This window comes from Phallusia mammillata, chromosome 5, assembly GCF_965637545.1.
Source record: "Phallusia mammillata chromosome 5, kaPhaMamm4.hap1.1, whole genome shotgun sequence".
Classification (NCBI taxonomy): Eukaryota; Metazoa; Chordata; class Ascidiacea; order Phlebobranchia; family Ascidiidae; genus Phallusia; species Phallusia mammillata.
The window spans coordinates 13,498,406-13,521,750 of NC_137256.1; the positions used below are offsets into that span (position 1 = coordinate 13,498,406).

General features: G+C 42.7%; 1 protein-coding gene across 1 annotated transcript; it reads left to right on the plus strand.

Annotated features, from left to right (window-relative positions):
* Nucleotides 1-1,746: 1,746 nt before the first annotated feature.
* LOC145228804 (laminin subunit gamma-1-like) lies at nucleotides 1,747-23,336 on the plus strand. Its single transcript, XM_080093988.1, has 29 exons — nucleotides 1,747-2,404; nucleotides 7,703-7,857; nucleotides 7,934-8,080; nucleotides 9,456-9,586; nucleotides 10,362-10,528; nucleotides 13,605-13,793; nucleotides 13,913-14,030; nucleotides 14,112-14,216; nucleotides 14,346-14,482; nucleotides 15,073-15,189; nucleotides 15,529-15,740; nucleotides 15,845-15,995; nucleotides 16,216-16,437; nucleotides 16,791-16,988; nucleotides 17,128-17,361; nucleotides 17,508-17,594; nucleotides 17,776-17,982; nucleotides 18,063-18,200; nucleotides 18,427-18,624; nucleotides 18,929-19,131; nucleotides 19,338-19,441; nucleotides 19,558-19,698; nucleotides 19,782-19,986; nucleotides 20,114-20,215; nucleotides 20,293-20,407; nucleotides 20,529-20,728; nucleotides 20,957-21,115; nucleotides 21,230-21,329; nucleotides 21,545-23,336. The coding sequence occupies exons 1-29, from the start codon at nucleotides 2,026-2,028 to the stop codon at nucleotides 21,799-21,801; spliced, it is 4,878 nt and encodes a 1,625-aa protein (XP_079950114.1). The 5' UTR covers nucleotides 1,747-2,025; the 3' UTR covers nucleotides 21,802-23,336.
* The last annotated feature ends 9 nt before the right edge of the window (nucleotides 23,337-23,345 follow it).

Here is a 23,345-nt window from a genome sequence, read left to right on the forward strand (position 1 = left end):
TACACAATTACTCTTTATAGTGTAGTTAGCAAAGGATTTGATAGTTTTGACACATCACATAATTTTGTTCAAATAATTAAATCCCCCTGTGACGTGCCATCAAAAAACACAGAACGTTGCAGCGCGCGTACTGCGAAATGAAAATTGGTGCAAGTTTCGGACAGTTGGACTCACCTGGATATTGCCCCCCCAAAAAGTGCGAGAAGTGACACACCGAGCTGTGACAATAGCACGATTGGGCACAGGGTGCAACTAGACTGAGTCTAATAAACTGTGGGATATGGCAACAAAATGATTCCCACCGTATCCTGTCACTAGCAATCAGCGGTTAACTTGGAACAAGGCCAATACCAGTGGATGTCTGAAAGTAAATTACTGACAATTTCTAACCAGTCCAGCTGCTTCGGTTTTTAGCCAACCATTGTTGTCGAAATTAGGTCAACGCCATTAACTTATTATTTTCAATTATTGGTAATTACTGGGGAAATAACTTTACATAGAAAACAACAGTTGTTATACAAAATACCCAACTGTATAATTTGAAGATAAGTAGCTCTCCCAAAGCGTGGTCTGCACCAGTGGTCCCCAAACTTTTTGAAGCGACCCAAATATTTAGAAACAAATTTTGTGATTTCCCGCGACCCATAAAAGTCCCTAATTAATACTTTGGTAGCATTTTATTCTTTTAAACGCGGTGGCTTATCGGAAATTCAGATTTCATAAAAATACTGTTTGACAGTTTTGGCCGAAATTATTCGGTCTTTTTAGGCAAAATTCTGATTTGGCCCTCACTTTGAAGTGTGTTCGATGCATTTTGTGATTATACTTGACCAACTTCGTGGCGAGTTTATCGACAGGCACATCCGATGGCGTTGCTTTTTACAGGACGTTAGTTTCAAAGACAGTTGACACCTCCCTGTGAGCAATTAACAAGTATGACGTTCCCACACAAGGGTAAACTCAAGTCAAACTACTTTAACTGTCTCACATAAGTGGCATTTGCAATTTACATCGAAAATGTAAACAGAGTCTTTTATTCGATTCTGGTATGTTTGTGTTGCAAAGTTAAACCGGGGCGGCTATTTGTCAGGTTAGTGTTCGGGGTTAATGTGAAGTAAAACGGGCTTGATTCAAGCCTGGCCTTACACTTGACATCTTTTTTTACCGCATATTCACCAACCTTCGGGTCTAGTTGTTTTTGTAAAAGAAACTACAAAACAAAATCAGCGTTTTTTCCGAATATTTGTGGTTGTTACAGACCACTTGACTATTCGGGTAAAGCACCAGACGGACAACTTTCCCCTGTCGTCAAATCCGCTGTTTTTATTTCCAATTTTCCTTTTACTCAGGACAGGACTCAAATACTTCCTAATTTGTCGCACTATTTCAATATGGTTTCCTTTGCTTCCTCTTTCCGTTCGGTAACTTTAAAGCTAGTTTCTTGGCTTGTGAAAATCGTTGTTATGTCACTGGTTTGTTGCATGCAATTATACCTTAACACACCGTGTTTTGTTTGTGTAATCTATTTTGATGGACATGTATTGTGTGAAAAAGGGACTTCAACCCAATACAGAGGCACTTTGCCAGCCGCATTCCTTTCCTATTCGAGACAAACCTGGACTAGTACGGAAAAAAGGCAAATAAATGATCTTGAGAGTGGCAAAGAAAAAAAGAATTAGGCAGTGAAGCGCATCCACAAAACCAACCAGTGTGGGCCCTCCTCTCTTCGAAGGCAGCGTTAAATGGAGAAGTGGCAGCTTCTAGTTAGTGGTCGTACTTCTGTTGTTAGGTTAATGTAGTGATGGGAAAAGGTAAATCATATCGCTTGTTTTTTTGCAGAGTGGCCCGTGCCTGCAACATACTCGTCATTGGACAGTTCTAAACGAAGGAAACGGGTCGGCAGGGTTTTAATTCAGCCATAGTCTGTAAATTTCCGTTTGGTTAGATTGTTGGCATTTTGAAAAGTTGCGACATAACTGTTGCTGGAAAGAAACTGAAATCGCGGATAACGGAATAGCCAAAATAATGAGTTGGCGCCAGGTGTTTGAAGCTGCTCTGGTCGGCCTTACCATCTTTTGCACATATGCTGCTGCCAGAATGGACGAGTGCTACCTGTCGAACAATCCACAACGTTGTTTGCCTCCATTCGTAAATGCAGCCTACGGCAGGACTGTTGTAGCAAGTAACACTTGCGGGACACCGGCAGAAGAATTTTGCCTTCAAACTGGTGTCACGGGTGTAACAAAATCATGTCACACTTGCGATAACGCCGATCCAGCATTAAGACACGATGCCTCTTTGCTGACGGATTTTAACAACGAAGAAATTAGCACCTGGTGGCAATCCAGCACGATGCTACAAGCGGTCCAATACCCTACAATGGTCAATCTTACCCTTAATTTAAGTAAGTTGTGATTTTTGCATTGGATTAGTTTGATTTGATATGAACAACGTGACAGTAAACTTTGAGTTGACATTTAAATGTAACCTGTTTGCATTGGAACTACGTTTACCAGTCAAACAATCAAGTTTGGTTTCTTGCGGTGCGATTCTGATATTTGCACATGGTATAAAATATCAACCCCGTCTTTATGACCAGCCTGAATAGGGATTCTGTGATGGGTAAAGTTTAAATTTAGAACTTTGTCGTCACGAAACTAAATTGTAGTTCGGCGTGAAAAAGCTTCCATGGGCAAACATGGATCTCGACGTACAAGGTTCAAAATCCTTTTGTTGCTATATCCAGCGGTGATTTTGCCGGGTTGAGCATAAAGCCAATTGTCCATTTACGTTACAAAAGCGCTCGCGCCTTTGCAGTTGTGGTAACTTCTTCTCAATGGTAGGCTCCAGCCAGTCGACCTAGTTTGAGCCGACGGTGGTTTGCTATCAGTGCGGTGTCCAGCTGGGGTGAAAACAACACTACCAATGTGTCAAAAGTTGGCCGACCTCAAATCACTTCCTGGGTAAATGTGTTACAGCGTTGTGAACCAAACTGTTCTGTCACCTTATAAAACTATTAGGTTAAACAACATTGTCTCATCATTTTAATCAAATTCCATGTCTGTACTTCCTATCAGCATTTAGCCGTGAGAAAAATGTTATTAAATGACACTTAAAAGATGTTGCTGCCAGACAAGTGTGTGTATCACCTTTCCACTTTCTGGCGTTGTTTGACATCAAAGATGCCAATGTTACTTTGCGGGTTTGTGCTAAAGGTGATACTTAGCCGTGGGTGAGTCGTGGCTGTAACCCAGGAAGCTCCCGTCTAGCAAAAGTTATAATCGCGGAAACCACGCCGAGGACTGAACTACTTCAAATTTGTAAGCGATTCACGGTTAAAGAACACATTAAATGTTAATAGTATCCGACCTTGTTGCGCTTACAATCCGATTAAGTTAGCCGCAAATCTGCACAGACAACACAAGGAAATGTTGAAGTTAAAACTTGATGATGATCCTCGTTTGCCTGAAAGCGAAGCACTTAGGTAAAGAGTATGAAGTGGTCGTTCGCAATAATAATTATGAAACGTCTGGTGGCGGCGCTATGCATAATTGCCATTGTAGCTAAAGGCAGAGTCCCCTTATTACCGGCACATTAACTCTTCGTTTCCTGGAGCAACCAGACGCTTGCGTTCAGGGCCTGTGTTATTATCTTCTTGTTAACATGGCATTGAAAACTCGATGTCCGCTTTGTCAGGAAACCACGAAACAAACGCAGCCAAAAACCGCATGTTATTTTGTTGGAAGTTGTTTGCAACATTTTGTCTTTGTAAAACCACCTGACGTGTCGACCAAAGTTGATTGTCCTTTGCCCTGCTTAACAAGGTGGTTATAATCGGTGAAAGTAACCCGTATTTAATGTCGGCAGCCTGTGTATCAAATAACACAGTCTCCATTGTTTGTAGTTTTGTCAGTTTTCTAGCGTTACAACAACCTACTTTCGTTCTGTGGTGCCCTGTCAGTGCCGGTATTAAGCATCGGTTTGAATTGCCGCTATCAGTAAATATCTTAGTGCAAACCCGGTTCATTGGGGCTATACGAGTTTGCCATGAAAGCGGTTTCAACCTCGATTCGAACCGACGATTAATGCTTTCGCGTGTCGACTTCTGAAACTGCAGAATTTTTAATAGGTTTGAAGCAAAATATAACCGAGGCCTACTTTGACTTCTTTTGAAGAGCAAACTGCGTTTCAAACATTCCGCCGTTTTCAAGGCGTTCTTGAGATAGTTTTGGCATTTATTTTATTGTCTGACAACAAGCACGCGAATCGTTGTTCCGCATGAACGATTGGACTTAAACCTCCGCGCGACGATATCGGTTTGGGCAAGAAGAACAACTCGACGCAATTGCCCCTGAAATCGCTCGCACGTTTCAACAAATTGCCATCATTGTTACGACACTCATGCCCTGTATTCTAAACAAAACGGTTTTGGATGCGACGTCAATTTTACGACAAGGACGCGATTTTGGCTTTTGTTCATAACACCCACCTGCAAACCATGGATCTTTGTTTTATCGAAGCACCTGCGAACAATTGTTTTAACTTGCGATTGGCATCTTGGCGATAGAACGACCGCCTTTCATCTTTTGTTCGTGTTGGTTATCTTTAACTTAAAAAGAAACAGTAGCGACATTGTCCCTTTTGGTGATTGCTATCGACCACATTATCTAGTGTTCGGTGTGTCGACATGCTAATGTTGCGGCAAACGCTTCTGAAATCCATTATGTGCGTTTGTGGAACTATAAAGGTTGCGCACACATCCAAGCGTGCGATGTGCGCGGTTCAGTGCACCACAAAACTGAACCAGGTAAAAACTTAATTCAAGTGAATTGCCACGAACAAAAATGCGCATAAGAGCATTCCCCGTAGGCGTTAGCCGTGTCATTTTGCAGACTTCGTCGCCTTTTTTTGGCGAATAAACAAAATTGCAACCATGCGTTTCTCCACATGCATAACTACCCCCGAGGGACGTGGTCATGTGACCTGGCTGTTCGGGTGAATGTTTTGTGTGGTGGGTCGTTGTGGTTGCTATGATAGTCGCATGGCGTTACTGACGGGCGACTTGCGCCTGCACCGCGTCGGTGACATTCTAGCCCGCACACCGCAAGGGCTCTGAGAGCTAACTTGGCGTTGGACGAAAGCTGGCGCGAGTAATTGACAGCATAGCGTTACGATGACTGGCGCACGCCCGTCACAGCTGATATTCGCTAAGCCAATCGCGAGCAATTCCCTAGTTACCAACGACGGTTTCAAATACTCAGTTTGGCTTGTGGCAAAGTAAAGGTGATTGTCGCCACTTTAAGTCGCAAACCTGATCTAAACTAATGAATGAGAATTGCAAAGCAAACTGTTGTTGAAAGTGTAATAAGGGGACATAGTCGTTGTATAAAATTCCTCTCAACATCGGCAAGCGCGCCTGTCGACCGGCACCAACACGAATCAGGCAGCTTCACCTGTTTGTAGAGCGCTGAGGTAAGCAAATATGCCTGATGTTCGTTGGTATTTATATCAGTCAAACATCACAAGGCTTGTTAAACCCGCGTGTTAGCTTTTCGTCACACGGTAAAGGGCAGTCCATTGATGACTAGATTAAACTGACCCTAGAATCTACGTCGCGGTTTGTAGCATATAATATCTTAAAGTTGTGTATACCACACAGGCATTTTCCGTAAAAATTAAAGCATGAAATGATGGTGACTGACAGTTGGGGATTTAAACGCTATTACAAGACCGCTACGAGATTCGGTCAACACACGCACGTCGCACAGGCCTCTTTTCCGCAATGACTCCCTTGTGGAATGTTTCGTACATCCTAAACATCCGTTTGGTGGGTAATTGACTTCCTCGGATTTCGCATTATTTCAATTCCACGCAGTTTTACTTGATATACTTTCAACCGTAAAATGCGCACTGCACTAATTTCAGCGTAGGTGTGTCGTTTTGGGGTGTTGTCCCCGATTAATAATTGGCCCAACGCTAAAACAGCTCGATTTCCTCGGGTTTGAAACCTTTGTGAGGAAACAAGTCTAGACAGCATGTTTTGTAAGTAAATACAAGTAGAACAAATAGTAAGCAAAGCTATTTTCGCACAAAATCAGTATGGTAAATATCTGTGTTCAAAACTACACAACTTACAAGCATTTTACCCGTCCACTGAAGGGACATTTGAATTGCCACAGTTTTTGTTTGCATTTGATTTAAAAGCAGAATCACGAGAGCCCACTGACCTTAATTGGCAAGGATCTGACTGTCATCTTCAAGCCATCAAATGTCCTGAGTGGCGATTTATGGCATCAACCTTTATACCAACAAACTGTTTACCGCTTTTACAATCCCGTGTTCGGCTGTACTTAACCCACATTTGGATAGATCCCGGTCGCTTTGGTATTCAATAGTTCTAAATAGCGAGAACTACGTTAGGTCGGTTTATGATTGGGCGAAACAATATTGACCTGGAAGCCGCAAACGCTGGTAAACGCTCAATGATATCCAACAGGCATGCGGGGTACTTTAAACCCATCAAAGTAACCAGCGGCTTGGCTTACGCTTGACCGAGCGCTTGGAATGTCCAATTGCTTGTCCTTCAACAAATTATGCTGCTTTATTTTATCAAAGGTAGTGACCAGATGCTCAAAATTTGCCTGGGTTTGAACTTTTCTGTCACACATTTAGTAAACACATCGACCCGTTTTGTATTCATAAATAACATCGACCAAACTTAAAGACCGATGTATCATGTATGGTTATAACAGCTAGTTATGTTTAACGCGTATCAATCTGTGCTATATGTACGTTTTGCGTTGTTGATTGGTTTGTCTTGCAAACTCAACAATTGGCGTCGCCCGTTTGGAGTGATAGTATTTTGTCCAAATCGTTCTAGACAATCCACTTCCTGCGCGCCTTGGCGGCAAGGTTGCGCGTCTAGCAACAGCGCACGGAAGAAAAGAGAGAGAGAGGGTCACATTTCGCCGCACTGCACTGATCGCGACGCGTTTTATGTGCTTCGAACACGGGCTAGGCTTTGTACGAGGCGTTCACCAATTGCTCCGTTGGCGAAATATTCCCTTTGTTGATTTTTTTCTCACCGCCTTTGCTTAAGGTACTCAGGTGCTTGGCGCCGTTGTGTTTATGCCCTGAGCATGCATCCACGAACAAAATTCCATGCTTTTTGTCAAATTTTGCCAACAACTATTTCGCGAAGTGCCGATATCCCTAGCTCTTGAACAACGATTACAGCCGCCCATCTTTTACTGCCCCTCGGGCATTTTATTTTTTACCTGTAAATTCGATTGAAGATCAGCTGTTGCCATTGTCCCGTTCCTACGTAATATATGGTGCGTTTACGCAAATGGCGTACTTGTTTTTTAAACCTCTTGTTGTTTTGGCTGGCGCTGTTAGACACGCATCGCTAAGGGTTATGCCACTGTAATGTTTGGTGTTAGCTTGATAAACCCAAATTTGCTCATTCGTGTCTCGTTGTGGTAACTTGGACGAATGAGCCGTGAAATGACGTAGACTTTACTGATTTGTTTACCAACTACTTGTACAAGTGTGTGAAACTGTATTTATTTCCCAGTCCCATTTAACCTTCAAATTTACAACCGACTTTTAAAAGTTACACGTACGTGACAAGTACACGCAGTAATTTCGCATAGACTATTTACATATCATGACAAATCATGTATTTTTATTTCTTGTGCAGCAAAATCCTTCGACATCACCTACGTTAGACTCAAGTTCCACACGTCGCGTCCCGAGAGCTTTTCCATCTACAAGAAAACCTGCGACACGTGTGATTGGCAGCCATTCCAATACTACTCGGGATCGTGCTTTGCTACATACGGCCTGGACAACAAAGTAAGCTTGGTTTAGCCTTCGCGTGGCAACGGTCACTTTTACTTTAGATATCACATCGTCAAATGTTATCTTGCAGGGCATAGTGACAGCTGAAAACGAACAAAAGGCACTCTGTACTGACGACTTCAGTGATATCTCTCCGCTAACTGGAGGAAACGTTGCTTTCAGTACCCTTGAGGGCCGCCCCAGTGCCTACAACTTTGACAGGAGCGGTGTCCTACAGGTATGGGTAAAATAAACATTACAATCCCTTGTCAAAAGGAATTTGTTGACTACAGTTTCTGCACTTGCAGAAATGCTTTTAATGCCAAATACACGCTACAGCAAACCGATGGCTGTAAGTACGCTTGCGTGCCTTACCCAGTCTTAAGAATTGCTTGCATGAAGTTTTCAAGAAGTTCGAGTGGCGTGCAACCACATAGCGGTACCCGGTTCTCGTTTCATCTCTTGCTTTCAGCAATACTTGCTGATTGCATATCGCCAGTCTATTTTCGTCCCAATTACTCTACTATGACCGTCATGACGTAACGGAATGACATATCAAAAACGGATGTAGGTCGACCTCGTTTGTTGACTGTCCTCAACATCTGCAATCGCTAATTTACACAAATAGTGGAGGTGGATTGATTTTGTTTATTCATCATATGGTAGCGAAAGCACGACATCCAATATGTGTATGTACTTCCCAACGTTTAGCGTTATTCCGTATATTACCTTGTTTAACCTATGTGCTTATGTGCACGAAGCAAGCGGCAACGGCGAATCGCTGTCTTGGCAATAGGAAAGGATTGCTTCCGCATTCACTAAATGCCTGAACTCTTGGCCCACATCCTACTTTTGCTGCAAGCTGTGAAAGCGATTCGCGCCGAGAGCAGCGTGGAAATCAAATGTGTCGATGCGTTTTCAAATCAATGCCACACTTACATTGCAATGTATACAAATCTTGGCTGCAGCCGACCCGCTCTATATGTGGGCTTCCGCAAGTTGTTTCTCCTGTCACTGTTCACAGCTTGGCACGCGCCAGCAAACACCAACTGAGCTGACAAACTTTTCCTTCTGGTGTAAAGCGTTTCGCTGACGGATTTGTATTGTGTCTCGGTCGTTGATATCTGTATGGCGCATCGGGAAGTGGTGAAGATTTGCGGAAGTGATGGCTGAGCGGTGCAGTGCGCGGTCGACATTGTATTCTCTTGTCGAGCAATAGGCGTTTGTTGCAAATACAAACATCGTAGCGCCGAAGTTTAAACCGTACCAGCAACGCCCCAGGCAGGAGCTACGGCAAATAGGTTCAAGAAATTTCAATCAAACACATCAAAAAAATATAGGCTTAGTTTCACAAACTGTAAAGGTCTTTTCGTAACCACCCCACAATTACCTCTTGTTGAACTAATCCCAAACTAACGCGTGGTGCCGCGAATTGACGCTAAAGCTCCATAGTTGGACAATCACAGTTATTGAAATAGGTTTGCGTCTAAGTATTCAACTTATCCGAATCATTGGCGCCAAAATGCGCGACGTTTTGCATGCGACGCCTCGTCGGCACGAAGCGGTTGCCGTGCGCTGCAATGAGCTTTAACGTATTGACTTTTGCTTGGCAGGATTGGGTTAAAGCTGTCGCCATTCGTATCACCCTCGACAGAATCAACACTTTTGGCGACGAGGTATTCCGGGATCCCAAAGTGCTGAAGTCCTACTACTACGCTATATCGGACCTGTCAATCGGTGGAAGGTAAGACACGCATTACATATGTGGTGAATCAAAGCCACAAAGCGAGACTGCGTAAACCGGGCAGAGTTTCAACCACGAACTATACGCAGTGAACCCATCGTTTTAGTCAACAAGCAAGTACTTCCTAAATATAAGTATGTATTGACCTTTTTCACGGCCGTGATCATCTTGCTTTATTTGTCCATTGAAGTCATATACAACTTGTGTATTAGCAATGTTCAAGTCATAGCGAGTGAGTCAATGTGTATTTCGTAAACAAACGGTAGGTATTAGCTTTACGTCTGGAACAATGCCTTACGATAGGTTAAGTCAAGGCGTAGGTGGAATGGACGTCGCGACCAACCTACGCGTGGTTATAGAATTTTCACCTAAAAACTCTATTGATATATCAAATGTTTCACTTTCTCCAATGATGTCATTCTTGCTTTTCGACTAAGGGTCTCCCGGTGTCAAATTTGAAGGCAAACTAACATTACAAAATAGTAAGAAATGCGATATTAAACAAACACTGACTGAAATAAAATTTCTCACCGAAGTGATTATTCACTTAAAACCAACGCCAGGGTCCCACACCGAGTGTCCAATCTCACGTACACGGGAAGTTGCTCTTGAGAATCAAGTAATCGCTTCACTGTGCAACGGATGTGGGCCTTTGTGGCCGACTGAAGCCAAATTCGGGGCGCCTGAATGCTGTCTTTGACACCCAGCAATCCCACTAACAAAGGGACAACTTTGCCGCTGTAACAGTTGTGATTCATTGCTGTATTGTTTGCAGGTGTTCATGCAACGGACACGCATCTGAATGCTACTTAAACTTTGAGGACGTATTGACATGCCGGTGCAGACACAACACTGCTGGACGCGACTGCGAAAAATGTGCTCCGATGTTTAATGACAGACCATGGAGTCGAGCAACTCGGGACAATGCCGCTGAATGTGCAGGTAAAAAACAAAAATTAACAGCACCATATGGGTTTTGTAGCATAGTGTAAAAGGAAGGATTTTGACTGAACAAGTTTGCCCAGATGTTTTTAACTTTCGAGTTATTTATCCTTACCTTGTGTATACTATTTTTATCATGGCTACAGTGTCAATGTGCGTTTTGTTTTATCATGGGGAAAATACCAACGTGTGATTGGTTTTCATGTTAAAAACGAATTTCCCAGCCACAAAAGACGAACGCAGTTTTCCAGACATGTGACTTTTGGGAATCATAATATGTCGCCATGCGACTTTTATTAAAACCAAACAGAACCGCTGGATTAATATTAAACTTCACCGCCTAGTCGCGAATATTTGCAGTCAGCTCATGTTACATCTCCCTTGAAATCTCTTACACAATTTTCAGTCGTCTCCTACAAGCCATATAAGCAGTGTAGAATGAAGGTAGCGAGCAACGACCACCTGTCGCTTGACGTATGGTCTGATAACATACAAACGAGGCCTTGTTGCCTTCAGGATAAATCTGTGGTGTGGCATCAATTATCACCTCGCCTTGTGATTTCATGCTTGTGTACAAGCACGTTCAGCTCGTGTGAGCTAATACTTATGGGCCAACGCTCACAGAGTTAATCGCTGGCTCTCATGTCACCCGGTCTTGTCAAGTCTTTATCTCGTCACTGTAGGCTGGCAAACCGCGATTGGTTTAAAAATAAACACTTAACACTTGGCTGGAGAACAGAAGGAAACACGTAGACCATGGTATCATGCGCATCACGCTTATTTGCTGTAATATCACAGTTGATCATGACGTCTCCGTTTCTGTACGTCGATGTGCCAAAGTGGAGCGCCACAATGCGGTCAGATATTGTATTGTTTAGTTTCAATAGGTGGCAGTAAAACGACCCACATAGCTGTGGCGTGACAATTGACCATCTCAATTGCGAAAGCCAGATAGTATTTGTGTATTATAATAAAAGTGGCTAAGATATTCAATTTGTAAATTAATACTATTCAAAGCCTTGCAGTGTATTTTATTGACGGGCAGACAAACAAAAACAATGCTCAGGTCACGCCTTCTCCAAGCAATAGCAACTTTCTTCTTAAGGTGGACAGTGGTTTCCGTTGTCCCAAACATTGTGTGAGATTTTACAATACTTTCTAGATCGTATGGCGTCTATACATTTTGACCCTACCTTTTGTTACTTTAATGCTCAACTTAAATTTATGTAGCTAAGAGTTTATACATTTTAATTGCAAAAGGCTTTCTATATCAGTTTCCTGGATTCGAAAATGAACCTTGTTTAAAGAAAACTGGTTTTTAATTGTTTTAAAAATTTGAATTGTAAGAATAAATAAAGCAAGTATTTTATATTATGCAACTCTATGGAGAACTTGAACATTTCCAATGACAACATGTGGTTGTAGCAGCCAATTTTAAACTCTCTGTAGTGACCCACAACATCCAGAAAAAAGCAACACTGGAAATCGTTTTTTACGATGTTGTTCCAATGTTTACCCCCGCACACCATTTCCTACAAACCTCCCACGAAATATATGTTTTCAAAGCGCAGTAGCCACAGAATCGAAAGAGACGAAGTTCGTGTGTGCATCGTAGACTTTGACTTTTGGCAGCTCATAACCTTAAAATGATTTTTCATAACCGTTGAGAACAAAACTCGTACTCAGTTATTGTTGTTATGGTATAAATTCGTTTATTGTGCCGTTTGGCGCATGATGACGTCATGGCTCGCTGAGGGACCCTTGGCGGTTTTGTGCCCGAGGTTGGAGCCCAAAGCCGATGGTCCTTCTTCTTATCGTTAATGGACCCGTGGGGCCGACCAGAATATCACTTCCTCGTTATAATGAGATTAGAGCGCGTTTGAAAACTGTATCATCACGACAAAGGGACATGACCAGTTGAAAGAGACAGACGAAACGGAGACTGCTCGGACGCTATGACCAGCAGTTGATGTTGCGCTCCTCTGGAAGTTCAGTCATAGTTTGTTCCAACCAGGCATTTTGTAGACTTCAGTTTAGTCGTAAGCAAAAACTTGCAGCTGAGAAACAGTAGGATGAATATTACTATTGGTTGGTTAGGCATCTTATTTATCCTTGGCCAAGTTTTTCAGACGAGTGCTTATCTTATGTGGAACGGCGTCGAGTGGAAACGTAAGTCCGACGTCTTTTGTAGCATTCAGAAGCGTTCACGTGTAAATGTAAGATCCTTCCCAAAAGCGCGTATCAAACACTAAATGTAATGTAGCGGCAATAGCAACATGCTTGATAAGGTATAACAGAAACAGGTGTACGCTCTTCCGTTTGAGGATGTGCGATCTTTCGTCACGCGCGCCAGTACAATTGGTCGGATATCGCACACGTTGGTAATACCTGCCTTTATATTACAAACGACTACAAATATGTACTATTTGAGATACTTTCTAATCATTCGAATTTGGATTTTAAATTAACTTTTGGTTTGTTAAAATTTACGCGATTTAAAATGATAATGTCGGGACCTCTACAAGTCGATGACAAAACTGGGAATACTCGTTCGTCTTGTTCGATCTTTTTGCTGTGTTGCACAAACGGCGGTTGCTTGTTTTGTTGTGACACTGGATGATGTCACTCGTTCTGACCTTCCATGCTCCACTTGCAAACTTTCACTTGACTCATTGTCGGGTGGGGAAATGGCTGCTATTCGCGTTCACCCACCCACGAAGCACTTCGCTGCTAACAATTCTGGCTTGTCGTGGTTCGGGCGTCGTCCCACTAGCATACTAACCTGTCGTCACCGCTGTTATAACTTGAACGTGAAGCATCTAAATGTTGTATGAGTCGCTATTAGCATCCCCTGCCCCCGGAAATAATCTTCTGAATTTGCTCGTCCGCGCGCATGAAAGGAGAGACTTCAAACAGCGCGCAGACTCCTCGGTGTCTTGGCCTGATTGCCGTCATTTCGCTTTGAAAGTGACACGCCTGCGCGCACGTTTCTGATGTTTCGTAACACAACGTTGTGGTTCCTCCCAAACTCTGCTGAGCGATGGCGTAGCATTAAGAATGTGGCTTTGTTTTGTAGAATGCGACTGCAACGGGATGTCAGACAGCTGCTACTTCGATGCCGAGTTGTACCGACAGACCGGTCGCGGAGGCCATTGTACGAATTGCCGGGATAACACGGCTGGGCCACACTGCGAGTTTTGCCTGTCCTACCACTTCAGAGACCCAGCCACCAACAGATGTACAGCTTGTGAATGTAGTGGAATCGGTACGTAATGTTATATAAATAAACATTATAGGCGTTAAGTAATAAACAAGCCTGGCCACAATACTACGTGTGCACTTATCGTGAAACTGTATTTTATTAACTGGTAATTTAAAACACAGGTGCAACGAGCCAGCAATGTGACGAAAGCGGTCAGTGCACTTGCAAACCCGGCGTTGGTGGAGCCAGGTGCGATCAATGCATGAACGGATACTTTGGTCTGAGTGAAGCTGGATGCTCGTAAGTTGTTTTCACAACGTTTAATGTAACTGTGCAATATATACGGCCAGGTGTGTAATTATAATTTTCTCCTCACACCAGACTGTGTCAGTGCTCTAATGAGGGAACCACTGATGGAACAGTTTGTGACGCCGATACTGGAGCCTGTGTTTGCAAGTTGAACGTGGAAGGAAACAACTGTGACAGGTTTGTGAAATTTATACTTTTGGTTTTTTTTTACTTTGGTAAAGAAAAAGTAAAAATTCAGTTCAAACTTTTGATTGTTAGATAACTTCGGTTTTGTATCAAAGCAAACGTGCAATATAATTTTTACAGATGCAAACCAGGCTTTATGAATCTTCAAGCAACGAACCCATATGGATGTACGGCATGTTTCTGCTACGGACATTCGTCAGTTTGTAGTGTATCACCCGACTACACAGTTGCCTACATTATCAGTGACTTCCAAGCAGGTACAAACTTCAAACGACTTATTCGTGCTTCTGGGATTGTTTCAAACAGTTAGTTGCGACTGTTGTATAACCCCTAGGCGGGTTAGGTGTCGAATAGGAATGCTCAGAAAATTGACGAAAAACCACAAAGTGCCGATTGCGTCAGCGTTAATGTCGCCGTCTCCCAAACGCGGCATTTCCTGTGGCGACGGCCATTGAGTAAGAAACCATAACCAAACATTGCATTGCCGCCATGTCGTACTTTAAATTACCATACAGTTTAACCAGATACGAAGCACTTGGGATGGGCAAGACTATTTCAGACCTTCTGACTAACCGCCTCCCACCATATATATATCATTCGTGTTACTGTCCTGGAAAAGGTCTCTTCTCCCATGGGGCCGTTTCGTGGTGTAAATGAAAGAGTTGTCTAAGTAATATGTCCCGTTAAGTTCGCACAATTTCAGTTTGTCAAAGAATTCCTGATGCTTTTTTACGACACTAACAAGACTTCGCCTCAAAGTAAATATCTTAGCAAAGTGCTTTCAATATTTCTTTCCCATATCTTCAATGCATGTACTTTTACATTTAACGCTGATACTTTTTGACAGATGACGACAACTGGCAGGGTCGAGATTACTATGGCAACCCGAGCGAGGTTCGCTACAATCGCGACCACATAAGTATGTTCCCCGACAATTACTACATGTCCTACTTCGTCGCACCAGGTACTGCTGCTGACCGGATGTTGTCCGGCTTAACGCCATCCTAGATATAGGTTAATGACTCCAGGCGCCGACTGAGCGCCTTCAAGGCTTTCACGAAAGACGAAATTTTGTTTCCTCGATTTACTTGTGACTGGTGGGCGTGGTTAATTTGCGGGTTCGGTCGTCGTTTCACGAAAGCTTTCCGACACTGGAAACTAAACCTTAATCTGATATTCTCACTTTTATAACACTTGATTTGCTGTACAATCTAGCTTAAACCTAAACCTTGGTATATTGTGTGCATACCACCATACTGTTCATGTGCATAACTGATTTTCATGTGGTACGCTACCGTTTCAGAGAAGTACACTGGCTTACAAGTGTTCAGCTACAATCAGATGTTGGAGTTCGATTTATGGGTGGAGCAACATACATCAGCTTTGCTTGACACTGGCAGTGGAGCTAGTGATTTGAACGGTGGTGTGGCAGTTGCAAGTGGGGAGGACCTTATATTGGTTGGAGAAGACGAAAACGGCGACGATATGAAAGTTTCCATCAGTATTACTGGACAGGTAAATTTGTTTTGTTTTTCAATGTATTTATTGATTCTTTTTTTATACCATTTTTTTGTATTTTGGTCACGTTGGATTTGCTAACAGGTTGTATATTCGTACAGGGCAACAGAATGCCAACTAGCGAAAGACAACTTTATCGCTTCCGTCTGCACGAAGCCGCCGGTTTCAGGCCAAGGATCACTCCCTTCCATTTCCAGCTTATGCTCAATACACTGAAAAAGATTGAGATCCGATCCACGTATGGAGAAGGATGTAAGTACACGGTTTCATAACAATACAAATCTGTGGATTTATAGGAAAAGGATGTTTTGTTTGGGCGGGAGTGCGAAATGTTTACAATGAATTCACAGAAAATGGTTTCTTTAATCACACTGCTTGATAGCAAAGTAGCGTCCTGGTTAAAAAAATAATACATACAGTAAACTTTTCGTAATATTTCCTGTATTATTCAACAACCTACTTAATGCCACAGTGGTCGGACATTTGGATAATGTACAAATGACATCTGCCGAGAAGTTTGGTGCTGGCCCGCCAGCGGACTGGGTGGAAAGATGCGAGGCTGTCGGTTTCACGGGTCCATTCGCCGATGAGTGCGCCCCAGGGTTCACACGTGACCCACCAAACGGTGACGAACTGGCTGCCTGTATCCCATGCAATTGTAACGGACACGGAACATCATGCGACCCAGTAACTGGTAAGTTAAATATGTGCGGTAAGCATCTACACCGTGTGAAGCGTTAACGTTCGGCAGTTGGGAATTGTGGTTGTTGTAGCTGATCTCTAATTAAATTTCACCACTTTAAGTGGATACTGCCTTGGTGTGTAACAAATTTGCATGTCTGTCTACACATAGGCCAATGCCACACTGTAGTTGTGACGATGACTCCTAAAGTCATGTACAACACAGGGTTCGGCGGTTAACAAGCGAGAGTTTTGATGAGACATTTACATGTAGTTACATATGTAGTACTTTGTTGATTAAACTTCAGGCCCGTCTGAAACTTACTCAGGTTTTTCTTAACCCTCATTTTCTCTAAAAAATTATAGGTGTCTGTGAATGCGACCACAATACGATGGGAGATCATTGCGAGTTATGTGCTGAGGGTTATTACTTTAATGGCGAAGAATCACGACGCGGGACCCCGCACGAATGTCAGTCGTGTCCCTGTCCACCAAACCACTCCGCATGTGCGCTGATGGATGATGGTAGCGTTGTGTGTACGAGTTGCCCACCAGGCCATGCAGGTTAGTACACGCTGCACTTTTCAGTACAACAGTTTTTGTGCAACAGTTTATTTGAAAATATTGAGAAATCTTATGGTGCCATTTGTAATTTGTATTGCGTGGGTTTTTCTTAACTAAAGTGTCATGTATAATTTTACAGGCAAGCAATGCGAGATGTGCACTGACGGTTGGTTCGGCGACCCTCGTACAACCGGCCCCTGTCAGCGATGCATGTGTAATGGAAATATTGACGACAACGCTATCATGAACTGCAACAGCACATCTGGCGAATGTCTGAAATGTATTCACAACACAACTGGATTTCACTGTGACGAGTGTTTGCCCGGTTACTTCGGAAAAGCGGTCACCAATATCCCCGAGGAACGATGCCAACGTAAGTTCAAGGCGCAGTAAATCATAACGAGGCAAAATTCGCCTTTTGAGTTTGTCTCTCAAGGGTGTATGGAAAGCATTTAATGTTGCGAATATCGGGTTTGGTGAAATCGATGTCCGGTTTCTTAAATGTGTTTTATGTTTCAGTGTGCGAATGTAATCATTTGGGAAGCCGACATATTGCCACTTGCAACCCCACCAACGGAAGATGTGACTGTTTGCCCAATGTTGAAGGTAGCTTAAGCTTTCTAGTTATTGTTGAAAGAAATAAAGCTTCTTAATGCAATGTTAACTTTATACCTAATCACGCACTTGTTTGGGAAAATATAAATTTAAAATGGGGTTATTTCATGATTGTTTCCAATTATTGTACATAAACACGCAGTAGTATTAACTATAAAGTCATAAATTTCAGGACGTACGTGTGACCGCTGTCGCGCCGGATACTGGAACTTGCACAGTGGAGAAGGCTGTGAGAGTTGCAACTGTCACATGATTGGTTCCAGCACTGGAGAATGTGACCAGGAGAGTGGTCAGTGTGAGTGTAAACCGGGCGTTGGTGGACAAACCTGCAGTCATTGCTTGCCCAATCACTTCAACATGTCACGCGACGGCTGCACCGGTAAGAATAGTAGATTTCTTTGCAGTGTTTGAATATTTTTTCAAATAAGATCTCCAGTAATAAGTCTGATTTCTTCTCAGCTTGCGAATGTAATGTTGATGGAAGCGCGTCACTTCAGTGTAATGAAGATGGGCGATGCGATTGTAAGGAAGGAGTTCTCGGAATCAAATGTGACCAATGTCAGGAAAACTACTACGATCTTGCGAGCGGATGTGTCGGTAAGAACAACTACTGATGGCCTGAACGGAGTACCCGGCTTAGCATTGTAATCACAACGCTATACATCAAATGAAACAAAACTACATATAAATTGGCACGAAGTATCGTTAAAATCTTTTGGGTTGTCTCGGCTTATCGCATTAGTGGAAGATGTTTAAGCCATTACGGAAATCTGAAGTGTGTTTAAAACAGTCACATTCATTATATTGTGCTATGCTTCAACAGAATGTCCAGCATGTTACGGCCTCGTGCAAGACGCGGTTGATACACACCGTGCAGAGTTGGCTCGTCTCAAGAACATCACTGAAAACATTGGAGACCACCAACCAATGCGTGATAGCGGAAGCGACGACTTCCTAAACCAACTGGCCAAGCTTAACGCCACAGTACAGAAAATCAATGAACGCGCAGAAAGGAATAAAGGTAGGTTAATATATCGGATATGTAAACGATCATGAAGCTTTTAAGTTGTTTCCTGACTTTGAAATACTCCAACCTACGTCCTACAGTCTTTATAATAGACGTTTAAAACTGAACGGTGAAACTTTAATTTTGATGTGCTCCTAATATGGACACCTAGGTTGAAGTTTGCACCAAACAACAAAAGTTCAATTGTAAATGGTGGTTGGTACTTTATTGCACAAAAAATTTAAGATTGGTTCTTTTAGGCCTTTTATTTGAAGACACACCTTTGACCTTGTAAATTTTAAAAATTATCGTTTTTCAGCCGAGATGCAAAAACTTCGTGAACAAACCGATCAAGTCGAATTTCAACTGCAGCAGATTTACGCGAAGCTGACGATGGTAGAAGAGAATGTGGCGTCTTGCAACACAGCTGTGGAGGACGCAAGAGAGACGATGGACAGAGCACAGAACGACACAGTTGACATTAAAAACATGCTTGGGGTTGCCCAGGAGAAGTTGAACCAGGTGACGCATAATTCTCAGCATTTTTAAACAAAAGAACTTCAAATGATGATTGTGGTCGCTAATTGTACAGAAGTACTATTTCCTTCACAAATTTTAGGGAATAGTATGTTTGAATTATATTTATATTTTGGTCTTTGGTCTTAACTAAAGAAGAAAAAAAACGATTAAAGATGACTTATGTGGTAACATTGTTGTTAATCTTCTAGGCTATGATGGACTTAATGGACGCCCAAGATATTGCTCAAGAAAGCTTAAGCAAAGAAAACAACATGAGCCGATTGGCAGAGGAAGCCGAAACACTGGCAAACACGTAAGTTTAATTTCTTTGTACCGCCCCTTAGTGTATTAGTCGCGACTGTTCGAAAAAGATTATGATTTAATTTTGTTTGGTTGCGGTTAGCTTTATGGAGTAATATGTTGTTGCAGCCATCAGTTGGAATCCCAGGAGGTGGTTGAAACGTCACAGCAAGCCCTGGATACTTCACGTCAGGCGCGGGATGCCGTCCAATCTGCAATTGACACGCTTGAACAACTAATCACCACACTTACTGACTTGATTGATTCAGGGTAAGTAACAATTTCATACTATTCAGCAGTCACATAAGCATCTTTTGTTTTGTCGCCCTTTGATGTAAAACATTAATTTTTAGCGACAAAATTCCTGCTGCCCGTGCGTTGCGTGACGAGCTTATTGCGCAATCGCCCATCGTCAAAAACAATGCGGAGGCTGCAAAGAATGAATCAACCGATCTCTTTACCAAAGCCAGCAAGTTGACTGTGCCTGATGTTGACACTGAAGACATGGACACACGGTCGCAAAATATAATCAACGAAGCCCAAGCCCTTATTCCCGAGGTAAGACTGAATGATGTTGTAGTCGAGATAAGCTTGTGATTAAATATTGCCCAAAGGTTTACCCGACCTCAAATTCTCCCAGCGATTTGTACGTAGCAAAAATTAACCACACTGATTGAACTTATAGATCGACCGTTTGGATGAGGAATACAAAACAAGCCACATTAATCTTGAAGCCCAGATATCACTTGCTGAATTACAGCTCAAATATGCTCTGACATCACAAAACGTAAGTATCACCATTTTTGACTCAGCTGAGTAGGGCACCATGTTCGTGAGCTATAAATTAGATGTTTTGATTCATAGAACGCTGACAAGTTGATGGCACAAGTTCACAGCTCGGAACAAGCGGCCCTTGAAGCTGTTACTACTGGCAACGACACCTACCAATTGGTGCTTAACAGCCAGGCTACTCTTGAAAGTAAGTTGGTGTGTTTGACGTTAGGCTAAGTTCGGAAATGTTAACAAACATATGTATCGTGGTGATAGCCTGAATCTGAATATTAGTTCATGACAATATATGACTAACGATTGCTGAACAGGCTTTGACAACGAGATAACATCGAATCGGGAAAGGGCCGAGGAGGCTTTGAGTCAAACAGATGATGTTCAAAGAAAGATCGACCTTGCAAACAACAAGACTGCCAACGCACAGGCTGCGCTAGGAACAGCTCGCGAAATTGCTGTTCAAGCGAGCAACAAGGCCCAACAAGCTCTCAATATTGCCGGAAATATTCAAAGTGTAAGTGATGACGCGTTAACCTTTTTACGTCAGCAAAACAAATTCTTAGAATCTCTTGGGTATCCCTCCAGTCTAGACATTTGTTTGGGAAAAGAACGTTTGCTAAAAGCAGAAATGTAAAACGTGTTATAAACCCCTGTTTAACTTTACATCCAATGGTTCAGACATATCTGGTAACATACACGCCTGTGCACTGATAATTCAAACGGCATTTTGTACTTCTAACAGAGCGCTCAAACCATCCTTAATGACGCCGTTGCAAGCGCTGGGCAAGCGTCAGCAGTGAGTGAAAAGGTTGATCGTCTCACCATGGAGTTGGACCAAACTGAAATGGATTTATCGAGCGCCGAACAACAGGCGGCTACCGATCAGGCAGCAGTTGTAGAGGTAAGGGTACTGTGTAACATTTATCAAACGAATCGGCGCTTTAGTCACTTTGTTTAGCATGAAAAACGTAAGCTACATGTACGTGTAAACTTACAATATAATATGACTCCACAGGCAACTGGAAGCGCAACGGACGCTGCAAACAACGCTGAACGCACACGTCGAAAGGTGGACGCTGTCCTTGGGGAGCTACAGGACATTCTGAACAGACTGAGTGAGTCACTATTTGCAATTTTGGCAGCATTAAGGCTTAGTGTTTTTGACCTTTGTTTTTATTCATTCAGATGACAGGTTTTGATAGTTAAATTAATCGCTGCTTTTTTTGTAAATTTATTGTTCCACAAAAATGCTCGTTTCGTACGTAAACTGTTCCATAACCACACTCTTAAGCAACATGACATTTTTTGCTAAGCATTTAGTTGTTCACAGATAACATGGCGGATGTAAATGAAAATGAGATCAGCGATTTAGAAGCTGAACTGGAGAGGTTGAGGGCCCAAGTCGAGGAAGCCAATTTACCTGGCAAAGTGGAGGAACTTGAAGCCGAAGTTAACAAACAGAACACCACACTTGCCGACTATGACATGTACATCGCACAGTTGCAGGCTGACATTGAGAACCTTAGCCAGATAAACCAGACGATTCCAGTAAATTGCTACTCGGCGACGCGGGTCGAACAGGACTAAATGTATCTTGCTCATCTACTTACGTGTTGATCACCTAAACGCTGACTGACAGCCACAGACGCTCGAGAGCGCCCACTACCGTTTCTAGATTTGGTGTCTGGTGTGCGGTCGGCCTGCTTTATCCTTTTCTCGCACCCGCTTTTAGTGTAAAAAGAACAAAGAGCACATTTAACCCTTTTGGTCAAGTGAGGTCACGTGACGGTCATGCTGGCACACACGCACACGTGATCACAGTCATGCTTCATTGCGTTCAATGTCACAATCCACATGAAATGCCACTCCGCCGCATAGCCTTGTTACCATTTTACTGTTTTAGTCGAATTTTATTTTCCGTTTGTTTTGTAACTTCGCATTGCAGCATATTCTTACTATTATTATTGTATGGCGTTCTTTTCCTTCGTTGTTTTTTCCCTGCTATAGAGTAGCGGTCTCGTTTTGCTCCCTCCCGAGTGTTACCGAAAGTTTGTTTCACCTATGTAAAACACACACAGCATCACCGAATTCCGGCAAACTATTCCAAATGAAATTGAGTTACAATGACCTACCTCAACTTAATACCAAGCACATACAAAGCAAACTTTAAACCTAGATTCTCGACGGGCTTATAGTTAACGTCACCAAACTTGTCCCGTAATTTATTTTGTACATAACTAATGTACCGCTGCGGCTCTGTGAACCTCGCGCAGTGGCTGTTTTTCGGATTTTGCATGTCGCAGCATTTCACCATCTTTTGTCGCCAGTCGGTCATAATTCACTTGTTTGTGATGCGATTTTTAGCCGACTGGATATTGTGTTATTTGGCTTTGCTTTTGACCAGCCTCAAGCTGCTTAAACATGGCATTTTCCCGTCGGCTTCTGTACGCTTGCAGCTTATGACGTATTGACGTGCCTTTGTCAGCTTGTGGGCTATTTCGAGCGCCCGCTCATTCGTTGTTTACAACACAATAACCAATCGTCGTCGGTTTCTTCGACAATCGCCTCTACCCAAATCGCTTTCCACTAACCCCGGCCGTTGTCCAGTCGTAGCATTAACCGTAGTTAATTTTAGCAAGTGCCACCACCACATTCTTGTGCGTGTTCTTTTAGAGCTGGTGCGTCTTTTACGTGAGAGCTAACCTTCGATGAAGCTACTGATGCGTGCTGTCACGTGGTCACGAGATTGTCATGCCCCTTTTTCTGTTATAGTGCTTTTTCACTGCAGAAGCCTGTTTTTTGAATTTGAAACCAAGCCGAACTAAAAAGTACATGTACTGGGATATAAAACTCATTATAAGGCTAACTGTTTGCCTGCCAAATTATTTTTTATCTATTCGCGCGGGTTTTTATCATTTTACTCACACGGCACCACTTGTAATTAACTCCGCAATCAGATCTCCACATATAACGTCACTATACTCATTTTCCTCTTTCCCTGGGTTTTTCATTTGTGTACTTAACTGAAAAGATGTACCACAAGTAACTAAACCGCGGAACTGCGTGTGATGTAAATTTTCCATCTTTCGTAAGAAAAATATAACCAACAAAAAATGATCAAACTTTCTGTG